We start from the raw sequence: 16,776 nt of genomic DNA, 5'->3' as shown, positions 1-16,776 counted from the left end.
CGTCCTGCGCCTCCAGGGCTGGCGTCCACACCGGCCGGCACCGGGTCCACGCCCAGACCTAGGAGAGTCCGTGGGGAGAGCATCAGCCGCAGAAAATGGGGGCTGAGAAGGCTACCAAGGCCGGCTGGAGGACCCGACCCCGCCTCTCTGGGGTCCCGCCGCCCCAACCTGTTGGCCCTGGCCTCGGGAACCCCTAGCTAGCTTGAGACTGCCCACTCCCGCCCTACTCCGCGTCCATACTTTCCACCCCGCCCCCGACCTCAGTTTCTACTCTTGCTTCTGACTCCACCCCTGGCCTCTGTGTGGTCCAGCGTTTCAAGATGTTGTACCCACTGTCGCGCTACTGGCCTCAAATCTACTCTCCGACCTGAGGCTGGTGGCCAGGCTGTCCCCTCCCTCTGTAGCCTTAACTCGGACCCTGTCCCAGGTTTCAGGGGCACTCCACCTTGGATTCCTACTTCCCTCCAGTCCTCAGCCCAGCATGGTCTGACACCTCCCACCATGAGCTCCGCCCCCGAGATATGGCCACGCCCCTAGCCTCAGAGTACACCCTAGTATGTATAATCGGTGCAGTGACTTCGAGCCTCAGGTTTCTGGCTTCTCTACCCTCAAGCTTTCCGCCACCTGCCTTCAGAATAGTGGGTCACGCTAAGCTTAAGGCATCTTTGGCTTGCCGGCTAATCTCAGGGCAGTGTGGTCAAGGCTTTTCCATCTTCCCCTTACCCAGCCTCAGGCCCCGCCCTGCCGCAGGTCACGCCCATTCTCCTCCCCTCTTCCCTCCTGGCCAGCCCCACCAGCCTCACCGGTCTTAAGCACTAGCAGGTGCAATGCGTCGTCCTGCAGGTAGGAGGCTGCAGCGATTTCGTGAGTGGGGATACGCAGGATGAGCTCCTCGTTGTCCCGCCAGGTGAGCAGCAGGCAGCGGGCAGACAGGCTCAGGATGCTGTCCTGCTCCGCTGTGGTCTTCAGCGGCAGCTCCTTTAGCTGCTGCAGGGAGGTTCGGTTCTCCTGAGTTCCCTGGGGGCCGTGGATAGGAGAGGGAAAAAGAGACCAGACCCTTCCCTCCTCTCTCCCCAGAGCCTTACCCTAGCTGTGTCCAGCAGCTGCAGGAGTTCATCCCGACTGGAGGGGTTCAGTGAGGAAGTCACCCAGGTGAGGTGGCCCAGGAACTGGACAGGAAACAGGGTGGGAAAAAGGCATATAAAGGTCACCCTGAAACCTTGGCGGACACTGGCTTCCTCACTGACAGCAGTGAGGATAGATTGAGATAGAAATATCTGAATTAATGGCCACTTGATAATAACTTTTATTGACCCCATAATAGAAGCCAGGCACAGTTTCTGAGCACTTTCTATGTAGTCATTCATCCTCGCTTTAAGGATAAAAACCTTGCCCAGGATTATATGGCTAAATGGGTAAAACTGGACTCCACCTGCCAGAGTCCGCACTCTCAACTGCTAGCTTATATTACCTTAACACATAGTCATTTAGCTGTAAGATTTCGTAGGGAAGCAAAAGTCACTATAATAGCTTGAAAGAACTGACCACCTATGAATTTCCTCTGGACTAAGTGGCTCTCTCCACCCTAAGAATCATTGTCAAACTGATTGCCAAATCACTTGCCCTCCTTATGTTCTTGTTGCAGAAGTGAAATGAGAAGAGAAGTATGTTATATTAAATTAGTAGATTATTTTGTCAGAAAAATAATGCTGTCAATCAACAATTTTTTTCATTTTTAGTTATAGCCTAATATTGTCACTTAAAAGTTAGTCAATATAAGAATTAACTATTTCCATCATTTTTAGTTGTATTCTTCTACATGAATTCCACCAATCAAACCTTTTCTTTCTATTCTCTTTGAAATTTCAGTCCATAATTTTTAAGTGGACTTAACTTTTTTTTTGAGACAGAGTCTCACTCTGTCACCCTCGGTAGAGTGCCATAGCATCACAGCTCACAGCAACCTCAAACTCTTGGGCTTAAGCAGTTCTTTTGCCTCAGCCTCCCAAGTAGCTGGGACTATAGGCCCCTGCCACAACACCCAGTTATGTTTTTGTTGCAGTTGGTTATTTGGGCCAGGCCAGTTCAAACCCACCACCCTCGGTGTATGTGGCTGGCACCATAACCACTGTGCTATGGGCACCGAGCCTAAGTGGACTTACTTATTAGCTTTTCTGTCTGAATAGGATTGGCAGATAAAATATATGATGCCAATTACATTGGAATTTCTGATAAACAACAAAAAAATTTCAGAGTTTCTTAGTACTTTTAGTCCCTGTGAAATATTTGAGACATAATTATGCTAAGAAAGTATACATTACTCATCTGAAATTCAAATTTAGATGGCTTGTTTGCTAAATCTGATAACCCTTTCTCTATGATCTTCCTAGGCTAAATGAGGATCCCTGATTGCTCCTTCAAGGTTTTCATGAAATAGAAGTAAAGCTCTTGAATGGTCAAAGTCCTTTGTGGCTTGCTATTAACCTGGATACCATCTGAGTGACAACACGGTCAGTGTGGTAAAATCTCTAAGTTAAAGTGTGAAAGTTGTTGGAATCAAAATGGAGTCACTTGGGCTCAGCGCCTATAGCTCAGAGACTGGCTAGTTCAAACCTGGCCCAGGCCTGCCAAACAACAATGACAACTACAACAAAAAAATAGCTGGGTGTTGTGGTGGGCACCTGTAGTCCCAGCTACTTGGGAGGGTGAGGCAAGAGAATCGCTTAAGCCGAAGGGTTTGAGGTTGCTGTGAGCTGTGATGCTACAGAACTCTACCGAGGGCAACATAGTGAGACTCTGTCTCAAAACAAACAAACAAAAGAAAAACAACAATAAAAAACCCAAGATGAAGTCACTTGTGTTAAAATCAAAACAAAACCCAGAAGATACTGTAGAGCCCGGGAAGGCCATGAAGCAAGAGTTCTCATGCACAAGAACTATCACAAAAAACTGCAAAGACCACAACTTTGTACAAAGGCTATCACGGACTTACACACAAAACAATAATTCTGCAAAGACATCTGTGCAGCAACTGTCTGTTCAACCTTAGACCAGCACCAGCCTAGTTATTGATGCCTGTAGCCAGCGATAATTATCTCAAAACAATTAGGGTACTCTCATTTTTCCTTTAAAAGCCTGCCTTCCTTTACTTCCCTGAATGCCTATTCTCGAATAAATATTTTCTTTGAAACCGTCTCCCTCTGTTTGTTGTTTAGGTTGACAGAAGATAGGAGTTTTTGATACATAGAACCTTCTCCCATTCACTGTCCCCTGGGGGAGATGTCCAGCTCCATGCTGAGACGAGAACACTGGGGCTCAGAGGATGGAGGTCATGCTGCCAGTACACAGCATAAGGCAGAGGAGAGGCCGGCACCAACCCAGGGCTCATCCTGTGTGAGACAGGGCTGGCCAGGGGTTGGTGTCCGGAAGAGGTGAGGTCTCTCCTCAGCGCAAGGTTGTCCCCACCCTCCCTCTTCCCACACGCACCTTGACCTCCTTCTCCAGGTAGTCACACAGCAGAATCTGGGGGTCGATGAGGTAGTCAGGGGGATACAGGGGCATGGAGTGCAGGGGCCGGCGGCTTGCACTACTCCTAAAGGCTGCCTGGCGCCCGGCCTTGGGGAACACCAGTCTTCGGATAGGGGATACAAAGCCCTGGGGGAGGACAGGGGAATGACAGTCATAACAAACATTCATCATGCTCACTTTTACTTATATTACCTAATTTAGTCCTCGAAACAGCTCCACAGAAGGGGTACCTCTGTGATCCCCATTTTATGGATGAAGAAACTAAGCCCCAGAGAGGGAACTAGCTAATAAGTAGTAGTGGTGGAACCAATAGTTCGCCTTGGATAGTATGGGCTATAACTTCCATTCAAAACACCCAGGTGAGGTAGAGCCTCTGCCGACCAGGTTGAAGGAATGGGTCTAGGTTGGGGTGAATACAGAAAAATATTAGGATTCAGTGTGGCTGAGTGGTGGGTGCATAGGTTTTTGTAGGCTACTTTCTGTGCTTTCCTAAAAGTTAGAAATAATTAATAAGTACACTTAAGTATAACCCAGGGGCACCTGCTCAAAAATGGCCTGGTTCAAGGTTAAAATTACAAATTTCAGGGCCCTGGACTAAACCTATAGAATCTAAATCTCAAAATAAAGACTGAGCACACTCCAGAGCCACAGCTCCCAACATGTGGTCCCTGGGCCAGCGTTGGCAGCAGCATCACCTGGGAAGTGAGAGAAATGAAGATTCCTGGGCCCTTCTCATACCCACCGAATTAGAGACTCTTCAAGTAGGGCCAAGGAGTTAGGTTTTAACATACCCTCCACATGAATCTGATGCACATTCATGTGTGAGAACCATACTTCAGTGCTGTTGCTCCCAACCCTTGCTGTGTAGTTTAGAAATAAATATATTTCTAAAACTTCAGTTGTCCAGGCTACACCCCAGACCACTTGAATCAGAAATTCTGGGACTGGGGCCAGGTGCCATGGCTCTCACCTGTAATCCTAGCACTCTGGGAGGCTGAGGTGGGAGGATCCCTTGAGCTCAGGAGTTCAAGACCAGCCTGAACAAGAGCCAGATCCTGTCTCTGCTAAAAATAGAAAAAATTAGCCCAGCCTTATGGCCACTGCCTTTAGTCCCAGCTCCTTGGGAGGCTGAGGCAGCAGGATCACTAGAGCCCAGGAGTGTGAGGTTACAGTGAGCTATGCTTGTACACTTCACTCCAGCCTAGTCAACAGAACAAGACCCTATCTCTTAAAAAAAAAAAAGAGCCGGGGGAGGGAGAAGGGAGGAGGGAATGGGTAGAGGGAGGGGGATTGGAGGGATCACTTCTGAGGTTTATCTTACAGGGGTACAAGTGAATCTTTCTAAGAGTAGAATGTGAACGTTTTAAAACAATAACTGAGAAAATGACATGAAGGCTGTGTTGACCAGTTTGATGGAAGTATTTCGGATTGCATGTGAAAACCCCATACTGTACCCCAGAAGTGCATTAGTGTACATAGTTACCATTCAGAAAAAAAAAAATCTTCCTTAGGTAATTTCAAAGGGGACCTTAAGCTGAAACCACTGCATAGAATGTGTGGTCTGATTATTTGATTCTTGCATCATGGTAAGAGAGGTATGAACAAAATAACCCCACTGCTCTCAAGGAGCTCGCCTTCTAGTTTGGATAAGCAGACAATATGTAAACCCACAAATGCATGCATTCATCCACTCATTCATTCATTCATTCAGTGAACATTGATTCATACCTGTCTGGCTGGGCCCTGTGCTGGGTGTTGAGGATTCAGGGGAGACCTGGACGACCCCATCCCATGCTGGCCTATAGGGCTTATGATAAATGACCTAAACTAGTGAATCATAAACTTTACTGTGCCCATAAATTCTGATTCAGCTGGTCTGAGTTAGGGCCTGAGATTCTGTGTTTCTAAGGAGTTCCCAGCAGATGCTGATGTTACTGACCTGCAGGCCACCCTCTGAGTAGCCAGGATCTAAGCCATTGGCATCAACCTGGTGGGTGGGGCTGTTAGAAACTGCTCAGAAAGTGGGAGTGAGACCCAGTGATCTGTGTTTTAACAAGCCCTTCAGAGGATTCTGATGCATCTCAGCTCATTTTAGAACTAGTGTCATGGGGCCTGGATGTGGTGTGCAAATGCTCTGAGAAATGAGAGAGAACGCTAGAAGAAGGCATGCTGGGCGGAGGGCACGGTTTGTGTGGAATCCTGGCAGCTTCAAAGGCTGGGTCAGGGTGAGCCTGGGGAAGCCGTTTATCACAGCTGAGTTATGAGATGAACAAATCACAGAGGCCTTGAATGCCAGCTGTGGAGCTGGGACTTGATCTTGCATGTGTGAGTGTGAGTATTTGTGGGTGGCCCTGCCCACCTCTCCAGCCTCACCCCCACCCTCTTTTTCCCAGCTGCACGCCCATCTTCCAGTCCTTCCTACCTGCTACCTTCCTTACCCTGGTTTGTACATGCTGTTCTTCTGTCCCAAACATGCTTCCCGACTCCCGTCCATCAGCTCTCAACTCAAACCAATCAGTATAGGGCTGAGCACTCTAATAGTCTATCTTCCAGTACTGCGTATGGCACCTTTTATGCAATTTAACATTAATTTATTCATTATCTTTTTTAAAAATATTAATAGTTGTTTCCCCCACCAGACTTTCAAGTCCAGGAAGGTAGCAGGGTCCTTATCTGACTTTGCTTATCTCTGTGTCATCACCAGCACTGGGCACAGTGCCTGGCATACAATGGGTGCTCAATACATGTCTATTGAAAGCACGAAGAAAGAGCATGTGTGTGTGTTTTGGCTGCCTCTGAGACCTTCGTGATTCATGTAGACAACTTTGAGAACAGCCCTTATCCAGATTTTCTTGGGGGAAGAGGGATCTGTAAGACGGAAGTTGGAATCTGAGCAGCTCCCTGAACCCCAAAGACAACCAATGAGATGCCCAGAGAAGCATACTAGAAAACCTCTCAGCATCAGAGGCAGTGGGGGAGTGACCCTGGGCTGAGGCTGCAGGAGTGGGCCTCTTAAAGATGGGGAAGGGGTGGGGGACAGGTGGGAGAGACTCAGCCTGCATAGGCAATGTCCTAGCACAGAATTGCCCTGGCTGGGGTTCTTCTGTCTAGAGCAGTGGAGAGCAGGGAAGGAGTCTGCTGGATGTTTGTCTGTCCCTCTGTCTGAGAAGCTGCAGGAAGCAGGTTTGGAGTATCTCCTCAACTGACTGGCCAGTTTGGGGGAGGGTCCCTGCCTGTCCATCCCAGGGATGGCAGAGGCAACTGAGAACGGAGAAACAGGAAAAGGGAGTTTAGAGCCCAAATGTCTGGCTGTCCAAGGGTGGAAAGGAAGGTCCTTCCAAACAAGAAGAAATGTGCTACTTATGCCACCTACTGCCCACCTTCCCAGACTGTCCCCCTCCCCAACTTCGGGGACATATCCCTACCCTGTATCCCTCCCAACCTCCCACCTACCTTTTTCCCTTTCTTGACTTCATATTCCATGGTGAAGCGTCCCCTCTGCTCCTGCCACCCTCCTGGCCACCCCCTCCACCCCCCTACCCCAGTTCCTTTGTTCTTTTTCCTGCCTGGTCGGAAACTCCACCAGCCCTGGAGTTCCTGCCCCTCCCTTCTGATGGGGGTGGTGGAGGTGGAGGACACAGCCTTGAGCCCCTACAGCTGAAGGATGGGAGCCCAGGCAGAGCAACCAACTCGGGGACAAATGCTCCTGGCCTCCAGCCAGAAGACCTGCTGTTGAGGGGGCTTGGGAGCTGGGTAGGGTTGAGAAAGGGCCCCCCCCCAAAATTCGGAGTTATTACTTTAGAAAATTCCAAGTTTCTGTCCCATTTCTGCCTCTGACCTTAATATGTGACCTTGGCAAGGCCAGTCAATTCCCCCTTTCAGAGCCTATTTCCCTCTCCCCTCTATAAATTGGGAGTAAACATTGTCTCCCTCTCTGGGCTGCTGTGGTAAGAAACAAAGAAAAGAGTGGTGGAAAGTGCTTCATAAACCATAGAGAACTGTGTCTAATCAAGCTAGGATTCAAACAACTTAATCATTGGGCTCAGCACCCATAGCACAGTTGTTACGGTGCCGGCCGCATATCCCGAGGCTAGCGGTATGAACCTGGCCTGGGCCAGCTAAACAACAATGACAACTGCAACAAAAAAATACCTGAGTGTGACTGTTGTGGCAGGCACCTGTAGTCCCAGCTACTTGGGAGGCTGAGGCAAGAGAATAGCTTAAGCCCAATAGTTAAAGGTTGCTGTGAGCTGTGATGCCATGGCACCCTAGCAAGGGTGACATAGCGAGACTCTGTCTCAAAAAAAAAAAAAAAAAAAACTGGTTTCTTGTACCCTCAAATAATCCCCAACAATAAATAAAAAAAAAAAAAAAAAAACTTAATCATTAGTATTAAGGGAGGCAGTATTCATGGGCTTTAGCCACAGGCTGCCTGAGTTTGGGTCCTGGCTTTGCCACTTACTAGGGTTATGACCTTAGGGACATCCCTTAGTCACCTGTGCCTAGATTTTCTCATTTACAAAATAAATGTAATATTCCTTGTTAGTGTAGTGGGGAGAAAGAAAACAAACAAACAAAACCCCATAATGCTAGTTTGATCTCATAGTGATCTTGTAAAAATTAAATGTATTTACAGAGCTCTCGGCATATAAGAAGTTCTCAATAAAAATTATTCAGGTTGTCAACCTAAATAACAGAGAGGCTCTCCAAAAGAAAATCTGGGCTGGGTGCCATAGCTGATGCGTATAATCTTAGCCCTTTTGGAGGCTGAGGCAGGAGGATCACTTGAGGCCAGGCGTTTGAGATCAGGCTGAGCAAGAGAGGTACTTCATTTCTATACAAAATAGAAAAGAAAATTAAAAAACTAAAAGAAAAAAACAAAATAAAACAAAAAAAAAAGACTAGAAAGAATTAGATGGGCATGGTGACGAGTGCCTATAGTCCCAGCTCCTGGAGATGCTGAGGCAAGAGGATCTCTTGAGCCCAAGAGTTTGAGGTTGCTGTGACCTATGATACCACAGCACTCTAATCAAGGGTAGCAGAGTGAGACTCTGTCTCAAATAAATAAATAAATAAAAGAGTAACTGTTTACTTGGGGATAAAGTGCTGCAATGGGAATACATATGATATGGTAAACTATGTGCATATTCAGGGACGTAAAGGAAGACAAAAGTTTTTAAAGGAAAAATAAGGAGAATTACATAATCATTGTGAAATCATAAAGGGCCCAGGCTGCTTAGTGCTGGCTCTCACCACTCCCTCTCCTTCTTCCTACATCCTGCAGGCCACCTCCCAACAACAGGAAGTGAGATCTCCACTCAGCCTGCTGGGCCAACAGGAAGAGGCTGGGATGTCTGAGCCAATCCCTGCCTGACCTTGCTCCAGGTATCAAAACTTCCACTTAACCCCTTAAGCCTGTCCAGAATTCCCACCCTTGGAGTGGTAGCAGGGCATGCAAGGTCTCGCTCTGGCACCTGCAGGACTGACTTGTGCAGCCTTTCCCTCCTTCTGGGCCTCAGTTTTCCTCTCTATAACATGGGAACTTATGTTATTCCTGGCCTAATTTCAAATGTCACTGAACTGCTGGGAAGCTCAAATAGGACAACACGTGTTTTGAATGTCACTAGCAATGGAAAGCTATTTGAGTATTCACTGCAGTGCAGAGTCACGAACAGATGAAATGCTTAGTAAATGACAGTGGAAGTATCCTTTTTAGTATAATAGTGAGTAAAAATAAAAAAATATTTAAAAATCACTGGAAATAGACAGAGACAGAGGGACCTAAGTTCAAGTGTATATGACCTTGAACAAGTTACCTCATCTTTCAGAGCCCTTATGTGGCAAAAGCAGGATAATCATTGTGCCTGCCTCTGAAGGCTGCTGCAGGGATTAAACGGAAACAGAAAGATACGATAACATATATTATTAGAATTAGCTTGTGAATCAAAAATGAAATGAGCGAAACAAAGTCCCTGCTCTCAAAGTCTGAACAATACTGTTGTGGCAGATAAAATTCATCTCTTTTGATCCACCTCCAGTTGATTGGCAGGGGCTGCCCAGAGGGTTGTATAGAGGATTGTACAAACCAGGTCTGCTCCCAGCAGGGAAAAGGGATTGATTATCAATGGATGCCACTGGCAGGACGAAGGAAGGTGGCAGCAGGTGGACAGTACATACACTGACCCTGGTCTAGTTAGAAAGACACGTAGGCAAAGAACTCTGATAAAAGGCAAGCCTCTTGTTTGCAGAAGCCAGATTCAGTAGCCATTCCCCAAGCGCCCATAACAGTCAGGACAAAACCTGAAGGGTGAATGGAAGGAAGGATCCTCTAGGCAGAGGGAACAGCTTGAGCAAACACCTGAGTTCTGGCTGAAAGAACAGAGGACCCCACCAAATGTGGCTTAGACAAAAAAGACAATTCCTTCTCTTTCAAGGCAAGAAGCCCAAGGTATGCTTTCAGGGCTAGTTAATTGAATAGCTCAACATGGTATCAAGTTCCTTATATTTTCTACTTTTCTGGGGTTGTGGACTGAATTGTGTCCCCCCGCAACTTCTTCCCATATTTATTTGTTGAATACCCTAAGTTCCAGTGCCTCAGAATATAAAAGTATTTGAAGATAGGGCCTGTAAAAAGGTGATTGATGAAGTGAAAAAGAAGTTATTGGGGTTACCCTAATCCAATCTCACTGGCGTCCTTATAAGAAGAGGAAATGTGGGCATGCAGAGAAGCCAGGGTGCTGGTGCACAGAGGAAGGCCATGTGAGGACACAGTGAGAAGGCAGCTATCCTAAGGAAGTAGGTCTCAGGAGAAACCAACCTTAACACCTTGATCTTGGACTTCTAGCCTCTGGAATTGTTAGAAAATAAATTTCTGTTGTCTAAGCCACCTGGCTGGTGGTATTTTGTTATGGCAGCCAGAACTGACTACTACAGAGGAGATGGCATCAGGGGCCTTTGGAGTAACAGACATGATGCCATCTGGCAAGACAAGGCCAAGGGTTTCCCTTTTTGTGTGTCTTTGTATCATGGAGGAAAACCTTTCTTAAAGACTCGTCAAAAGACGTCCCTTAAGAACCCAAGGACCAGATGCATTAGCCAGGATATATGTTGGCTGTATCAAAGACCCAAGTAACAATGGCCTAAACATGAGAGATGCTTCTCTCTGCTTCACATAACAGTCAAGGCACAAACAGTTCCAGGGGGGTATGGCAGCTCTAAGTGTCTGGGACCCTGGGGCTCCCTATCTTGTTGTTCTATTAACTACGGCTTTGCTCTCAGCTGCAAGGTGGCTCTGCACACAGGTGGGAAGAGAACAAGATCCCTCCCTTTAAAGGGATGACCTGGAAGTCCCTCAAAATTCTACTGGTCATACCTCATTGGCAAGATCTTGGTTCTGTGGCCACGCTCAATTTCAAAGGATGCTGGGAAATGTAGTCTTTTATTCTGAGTGGCCACATGCCTAGTGAAAGGTTTCTTTATAGAAAAGAAAGGGAGTATGAATACTGGGGGACACCTAGCAGCCTGTACCTTGCCAGAACTGAGACATATGCTCCAGTCCCCATCAATACGGGTCAGGGAAATTATCTTAAACCAATGGTTCTCAAATTTGGGCATGCATCAGAATCACCTGGGAGGCTTGTCAATAGGATTGCTGGTCCTACCCACATGGTGGCTACTGATTCAGTAGGTCTGAGGTGAGGACCTAGAATCTGCATTTCTAATAAGTTCCCTCGGGCTGCTGGTCTGGGAACCACACTTTGAAAACCGCTGTCTTAGGCCAATCATGATTTGCCTCCTGGGGCCAGGTTGGAGTCACATTCCCTGGGTACTTTGGAAGGGGACCCCTAGGCAACTGGGGCTCTGCCTGCATGAAAGAATGGTGGGGAAAGCTGTTGGGTGGCAGTTAGGAAATTCTAACAGAAAGAGGGAGAGGCCGTGTAGGCCAAGTGGGGTAATGCTAGAGATGGGCCCAGTTTGCAAAAAGTCAGAGTCAGGCATAAGTGTTTGACCTTTATCCTGAAAGCACCGAGGAGGTGAGCCGTAGAAGGTTCTAACCAAAGGAAATTCCATGATCAGATTTGCAGAGGATGCCTTAAAGAAGTGATCCTCAAAGAGAAGTCCTCAGATTCCCTCCTACCAGAATCCCCTGGAGAACTTTTAAAATGTAGATTCCCAGGCATATTTGATCCACCACCCCCACCCCTCTCCCCCCAGTCCCCCCTTACAGAGATGGAAATCTGTGTTTAAAACATGCCCCCTCTTTCTAAGTGCTTCTGATGCACTTTGAAATTCAAGAACCACTGGATTAGAGAGTGGAAACCTTGGAGGGAGGGGATCTTAGAGGCAATACCCTCTAGGTCTAGAATGTAAGCTCCTTGAGGGCAGGGACCATGCCTGTTGGATACGTTTGCTATACCTACAACTTCGCCTCCCACACAGTATGCAATTAATATTTGTTTTTAGTGGAGTTCAGAACTTTAGTTTGGGTCATGATTTTGTCATAGGTCCATTCTGTGACCTCTGACAAGTATGTCCCCACCCCTCATGTCTCTCTCTCTCTCTCTTGCTTTGTTTTCCCTTATCTGTAAAATGAGTTTGGAGATAATTCCTAGCAATTTTGGCTCTAGGATTCTTGTTGATAGATTGAGACACTGTCAAATCAACAGGGAAATTTCTGTAATGTCTGGCTCTTTCCCAGACAGAGGCCTTTCTCTTTTAAAGGAGCCATAGAGATTATGGCAAGAGGTACCTTTCCTATCCCTCCTTTTTTGTCTCTTTCCCCTGGACCAGGTCAACCAAAACAATAGGACACAAGCAGCACGTACTGAAATGACTTTTAATATCTCATGTTGCAGCAAAATTAAAAATATACAAAAAGTTTGTGGTGTACAAAAGAGTCTCAGTACAGAAGCCCCCAGCTTGAAGCCCACTCCCCGTCCTGGGGGAAGCGCAGAGGGGCAGGTGGAGATTGGGGGTCTGGGGATGGCACAGATGTAGTAAATACCAGAGGGTGGGGCCAGGGATAGGAAACAGAAGCGGATGGGATTAGGGAGGAAAGAGACAACATGGAGGGAAGAATCACTTGGAATTGTGCTGACAGAGGAAATCAGCCCCTCAGGCATGGCTAGTGATTCCTGGGCTCAGGGAGATGAGTGGAGATGGGGATCAGGGCCAGGGGTGTTTTGGTGGTACCCCCAAAGGTACTGGGTTCTGGTCCCACCCCACTGCCGACTTGCTGTGTAACCTTGGGCTGGCTGCCTCCCATCTCTGGGCCTCCCCTTTCAGTAAAATAGATATTAGATGACTAAACCACTGATTCTCAACTTGGGGTCCCAGACCTTGAGGATCCATGAAGGCGGAAATGGGCACCCATGAGTGCTCTTGAGAATTCTGCATTAAGCAAGAGAGTACAAACATTCCCCCACCGTCAAGCCCTAGAAGCTAACTGGAAGCCTCAGCAGCATTTATCTGCAATCAGAAGCTCAGCTTGAGTTAATTTAATGTGGGAAAATGAATTCTTCTTTAAGAAATGAGACTTGTTTGGGAGAAAAATTCCCCAAACCTTAGGGTCCTCAGGGAAGAAAATAATAAGAGATGGCTCTGGGAATCATTCCAATTTCTTCCAGCTATTTCATGATTGACTCAGAAAACTAGTGGGGTTGGGGACTGTGTCTCTATGAGGCCCCTCTGAATTTGGTGGTTTAGCCCAATGGGAATGGGCAGGAGGCGGGTCATAGTAGGTCTGATGGGACTGGGATTTGGGTGAGAAGGAGATGGAGGCATATCCTTTTCCCATCTAGTGCCTTTCTTACCCCTTCTTTGTCCCAGGGTACCCTCCACTCTGAGATTATTGCAGGTGCCCCTGGGCCCCCACCCCTTCAGCCTGGCCTGGGGGTGCTCTTACAGCAATTGTGCATAGAATAAAGGCCAGGGTTGCTGAGGAGAGGGCAGCCCCTTCATTGTGAGAAGGGAAGGGTGCAAGAAGCCAAGCACAAGGAGTGACCCCTCTGTCCCCTGGGGAGTTAACCTCCAGGAACCAGTCCATGCCTGGACTGTGCCTTCCTCTCCACTCCTGCAATTTCTGCCACACAGTTCTTCCTCCCCATGCCTCTACCCCTAGCAACCAAGAACCCAGAAATGTCCTAGCACTCAACCAGGGTGGCACATTGCAATCTCTTTTCTCCCCAGTCTGAGGTCCCAGAAGCCTCTCTGGTTGGGAAGGGGGACTCAGGCCCATCCCCGCTGCTGCCCATGTGGTATGGCACTCACTGAGTCCCTTCCATCAAGACAGCACAAAGCACTTTAATATAGAAATGACAGCCCCACCCCCATAAACCCTACCCCAGCTCAGACTGGGAGGGAGACAGGTAACAAAGGTGTCAGGGGCCAGCACAGGATGGGGTATTTGGGTCCTGGCTTTCAGCCTCATCCCGTACTTGGCTCTCACTTACCCAGTGCAGGTTCTCCCTCACCCGGAGCCCCAAGCTGAAGAACTCCAGCCCCTATAACCCTGGAGTGGGGAGGATGGTGTAGCCCTTGTCAGATGATGGTTCCCAAACCAGGGACCCTGTGGACTCCTAGATTTCCCTCCCTTTTCAGCTGAGAGGGCAGTGGAGTCAGTGCTCAGATGGCCAGGTTGTAGGGATTTAGGGGTGGACCAGCAGTCTTAGAAGGAGCCAGGACTTCCATCCTTTACTTCCCCAGAGGGGTTTCCAGATTCTATAGGACTCTCCAGAACCTTCTCAACATTTTGAACCAGACATCTCAAATTGGTGGCCTGTAGGCCAAATATGAGTGTTTAGTTTAGCCAACAAAGCATTTTAATTTCTGTGTCTATAGGCAGGGCACATACTCTCCTGTTTGCCAGAATCCCCACTACTCTCTATTGTCTGGTACCTCCACTTTTCTTATTTTCATTATCTTGAGCCATTTGAGTTTGCACCCCTTGCCCTAGAAATCCTTCCCCTCACTGCTGTCCGAGGCTTCTAGGAAACTTTAGTATTTAGCAGGAGACTGGGCTTCCAGGCAAGGTCTTCCCTGGATATTCCCAGTCTCTCCTGGCCCTTTTCTAGAGACCTGGATGTCCCTTAGGCCTCACCCTCCCTGTCCTCTGCTTTTCCCAACTCTCATGGGTGACACCCCTCTATGGTACACAGGTATAGGTGGCTGGGGGTAAGGCAGATTTTGGGAAGACACAAGGATCAGCAGATGAGGGGAGGGGACAAGCAAGCCTCCCTCAACGGGGAGCCCCCTGCTGGGGAGGGGTGGAGGTCTGCACTGTTCAGCTGGGGTGACAGTTACAAGGCACATGGTACATCAGTGTGTGGAGGTGCCATGAGGGGTGTATGGTGCTTGGAGAGGTTTGAGGAGCACAGTCAGCAGCCTGGGGTGGGGGGTGGTCAGTTCCAGGGTGGGAGCTTAAGAAAACAGAGAGACAGGAGTCTGCTGTAGACATGAGGACACTGGTTTCCTGGGGTTATGAGGACACTGGTTTCCTGGGGTTAGAAACACTGAAAACAGGGCCCGCCATGGTGGTACCCAGAGCATCCTGTTCTCTTCTGTTCCTGGCAAAATTAAGATGTACCCGACCACCTCTTATCCCCAGGAAAATGCTGTCACCAACTTCCTGTATGATCTTGAGCAAGTCCATGGCCCTCTCTGGGTCTCATATTCTCCTGTATCATGGATGTGGGGAGCAAGCGGCTTAGGGAACCGTCAGGGATACTCTGGGCAATAAGAACCCTGTAGGGATTCTGGAAAGGACTGAGAATCCAGACTGGAGTTGGGGACAGGGATGACGGGGGCTGAGGACTCAGGGGTCCTACGCTGGCAGGGAAGAGAAAGACCGGCTGAGGTAGCTTATGTTAAAGAAAGGAAAAGAAAACAACTGCTTGAATGGATGGGCCCTCTGTCATCTGACTCCTTTGTCCCAGTGAAACAAAGGGACTGAACAGCAGAGAAAGGGTCCTAGGTCTGGGAGGGATGGAGTGCTGAGCTCCTGGTAGGGGAGTCCTTTAGAGGGTAAGACTTTCCTGAGGGTGAGAACAGGAAAAGGTACCTGTAGCCTTCTCCTCCGGCTCTTGGACTGTGGCCATTTCTAGTGCTCAGATGTCCCTGCAGGCAGAGGCCCTGGAGGGAAGGTTGTGTGGGATTGAGAAGGTGGGGGGTTGGGGGTGGGGCTGTGGCTTCCCTGTGAGCCTCAGGCCATGCCAAGCACAGCCAATTCATTCCTGCTCCTGGCTTCTTTGGGCATCTCTGGGAGCTGTCAAGGACTCCTGGGTTCCAGCTAGGATATTTTTTACCTTTTTTGTCTAGGATGCTGGAGCAGCCAGATCGGTCATTCTAGGACCCTAGGGAGTAAACTAACTTGCCAAGGGTGGCCCTCATTCTGCCTCCCTGGGCCTCAGTTTCTTCATCTGTTAGATGGGTTAATAACAACTCTCTTGTAGAGATGTTTTGAGCAGGGGAGAGTATAAGAGAAATGACATAGGGTGAAAATTCCTAGTACAAAGTTGGCCCTGGAGAAATAATTAGCAGGGTCTGGTTCACATCCTCAAAGCTACTGTCACACAAAGGCTTTGGCCTGTGTGTACTTGGCCATGGAATTTGGCCAAATTTGGGCAAAGGATAAGGAAGGTGGATGAACCCACCAAAGCTGGCTTGGGTCAGCCTTTGGCTTCTCCCATCACCCATCATTCTTGAGGCCTGGTTCCTGGGCTCCTTAGGGATCTGGGAAGTAGAAGAAAGAAGGAAAAATATTCTTCATATGTTGGCAACAGGGATGCACACACCATCTTGGCCTGTGTGCCAGGTTGGGGGATGACTTGTATCATAAGGGTGATGTGTGCTTCTTTGTGTATATGTGTGCAGTCCTGCCGTCTCTGCCTTTGGGCTCATCCTACACCTTGAGTGTGGCCCTCTCCCTGCATCCTCAGCAAATTCACCACCACCCATCACCTTTTAATAGGATAGCCCAGAGTCTGAGACCTTGTGGGAGCAGCTGTTACTCTGGGTCTCAGTTTCCTATTTCTAACCGAGAGAGGCTGAACCAGGAAGGGCTAAGCACCCTCTAATTTGCATAGTCTAGGATTCTCGTGGCCCACCTCACCCCAGCCCAGGCCTGCATATGTCCTTAACATGCCCTGCTGTCCCCTCCCAGGGAATGCATCGTAGTTGGCTTGGGGCAGCATGGAGGAGGTTCCAAGCTCAGCCTAGAAGCTCTGTCCCCTTACCCCATGGAATTGCTGT

The 16,776-nt window shown here is 48.4% G+C and overlaps 1 protein-coding gene across 1 annotated transcript in view; it reads right to left on the bottom strand.

Moving 5' to 3' along the window:
• The window catches only part of CCM2L (CCM2 like scaffolding protein), a 14,663-nt gene extending 7,652 nt beyond the window's left edge, over window positions 1–7,011 (bottom strand). The window contains exons 1-5 of the mRNA XM_012804083.1: window positions 6,982–7,011; window positions 3,487–3,654; window positions 1,086–1,169; window positions 804–987; window positions 4–58 (exon numbers count right to left, since the gene is read on the bottom strand). Of these exons, the coding sequence (XP_012659537.1) occupies window positions 4–58; window positions 804–987; window positions 1,086–1,169; window positions 3,487–3,654; window positions 6,982–7,011 (521 nt within the window). The remainder of the gene's footprint in view (window positions 1–3; window positions 59–803; window positions 988–1,085; window positions 1,170–3,486; window positions 3,655–6,981) is intronic.
• Between the last annotated feature and the right edge of the window lie 9,765 nt (window positions 7,012–16,776).

The sequence above is a fragment of the Otolemur garnettii genome, unplaced genomic scaffold (assembly GCF_000181295.1).
Source record: "Otolemur garnettii isolate 467f Iridium unplaced genomic scaffold, OtoGar3 scaffold00025, whole genome shotgun sequence".
NCBI lineage: Eukaryota > Metazoa > Chordata > Mammalia > Primates > Galagidae > Otolemur > Otolemur garnettii.
Note: the sequence above shows the minus strand (reverse complement) of the source record. Positions and strands in the feature narration are given on the sequence as shown.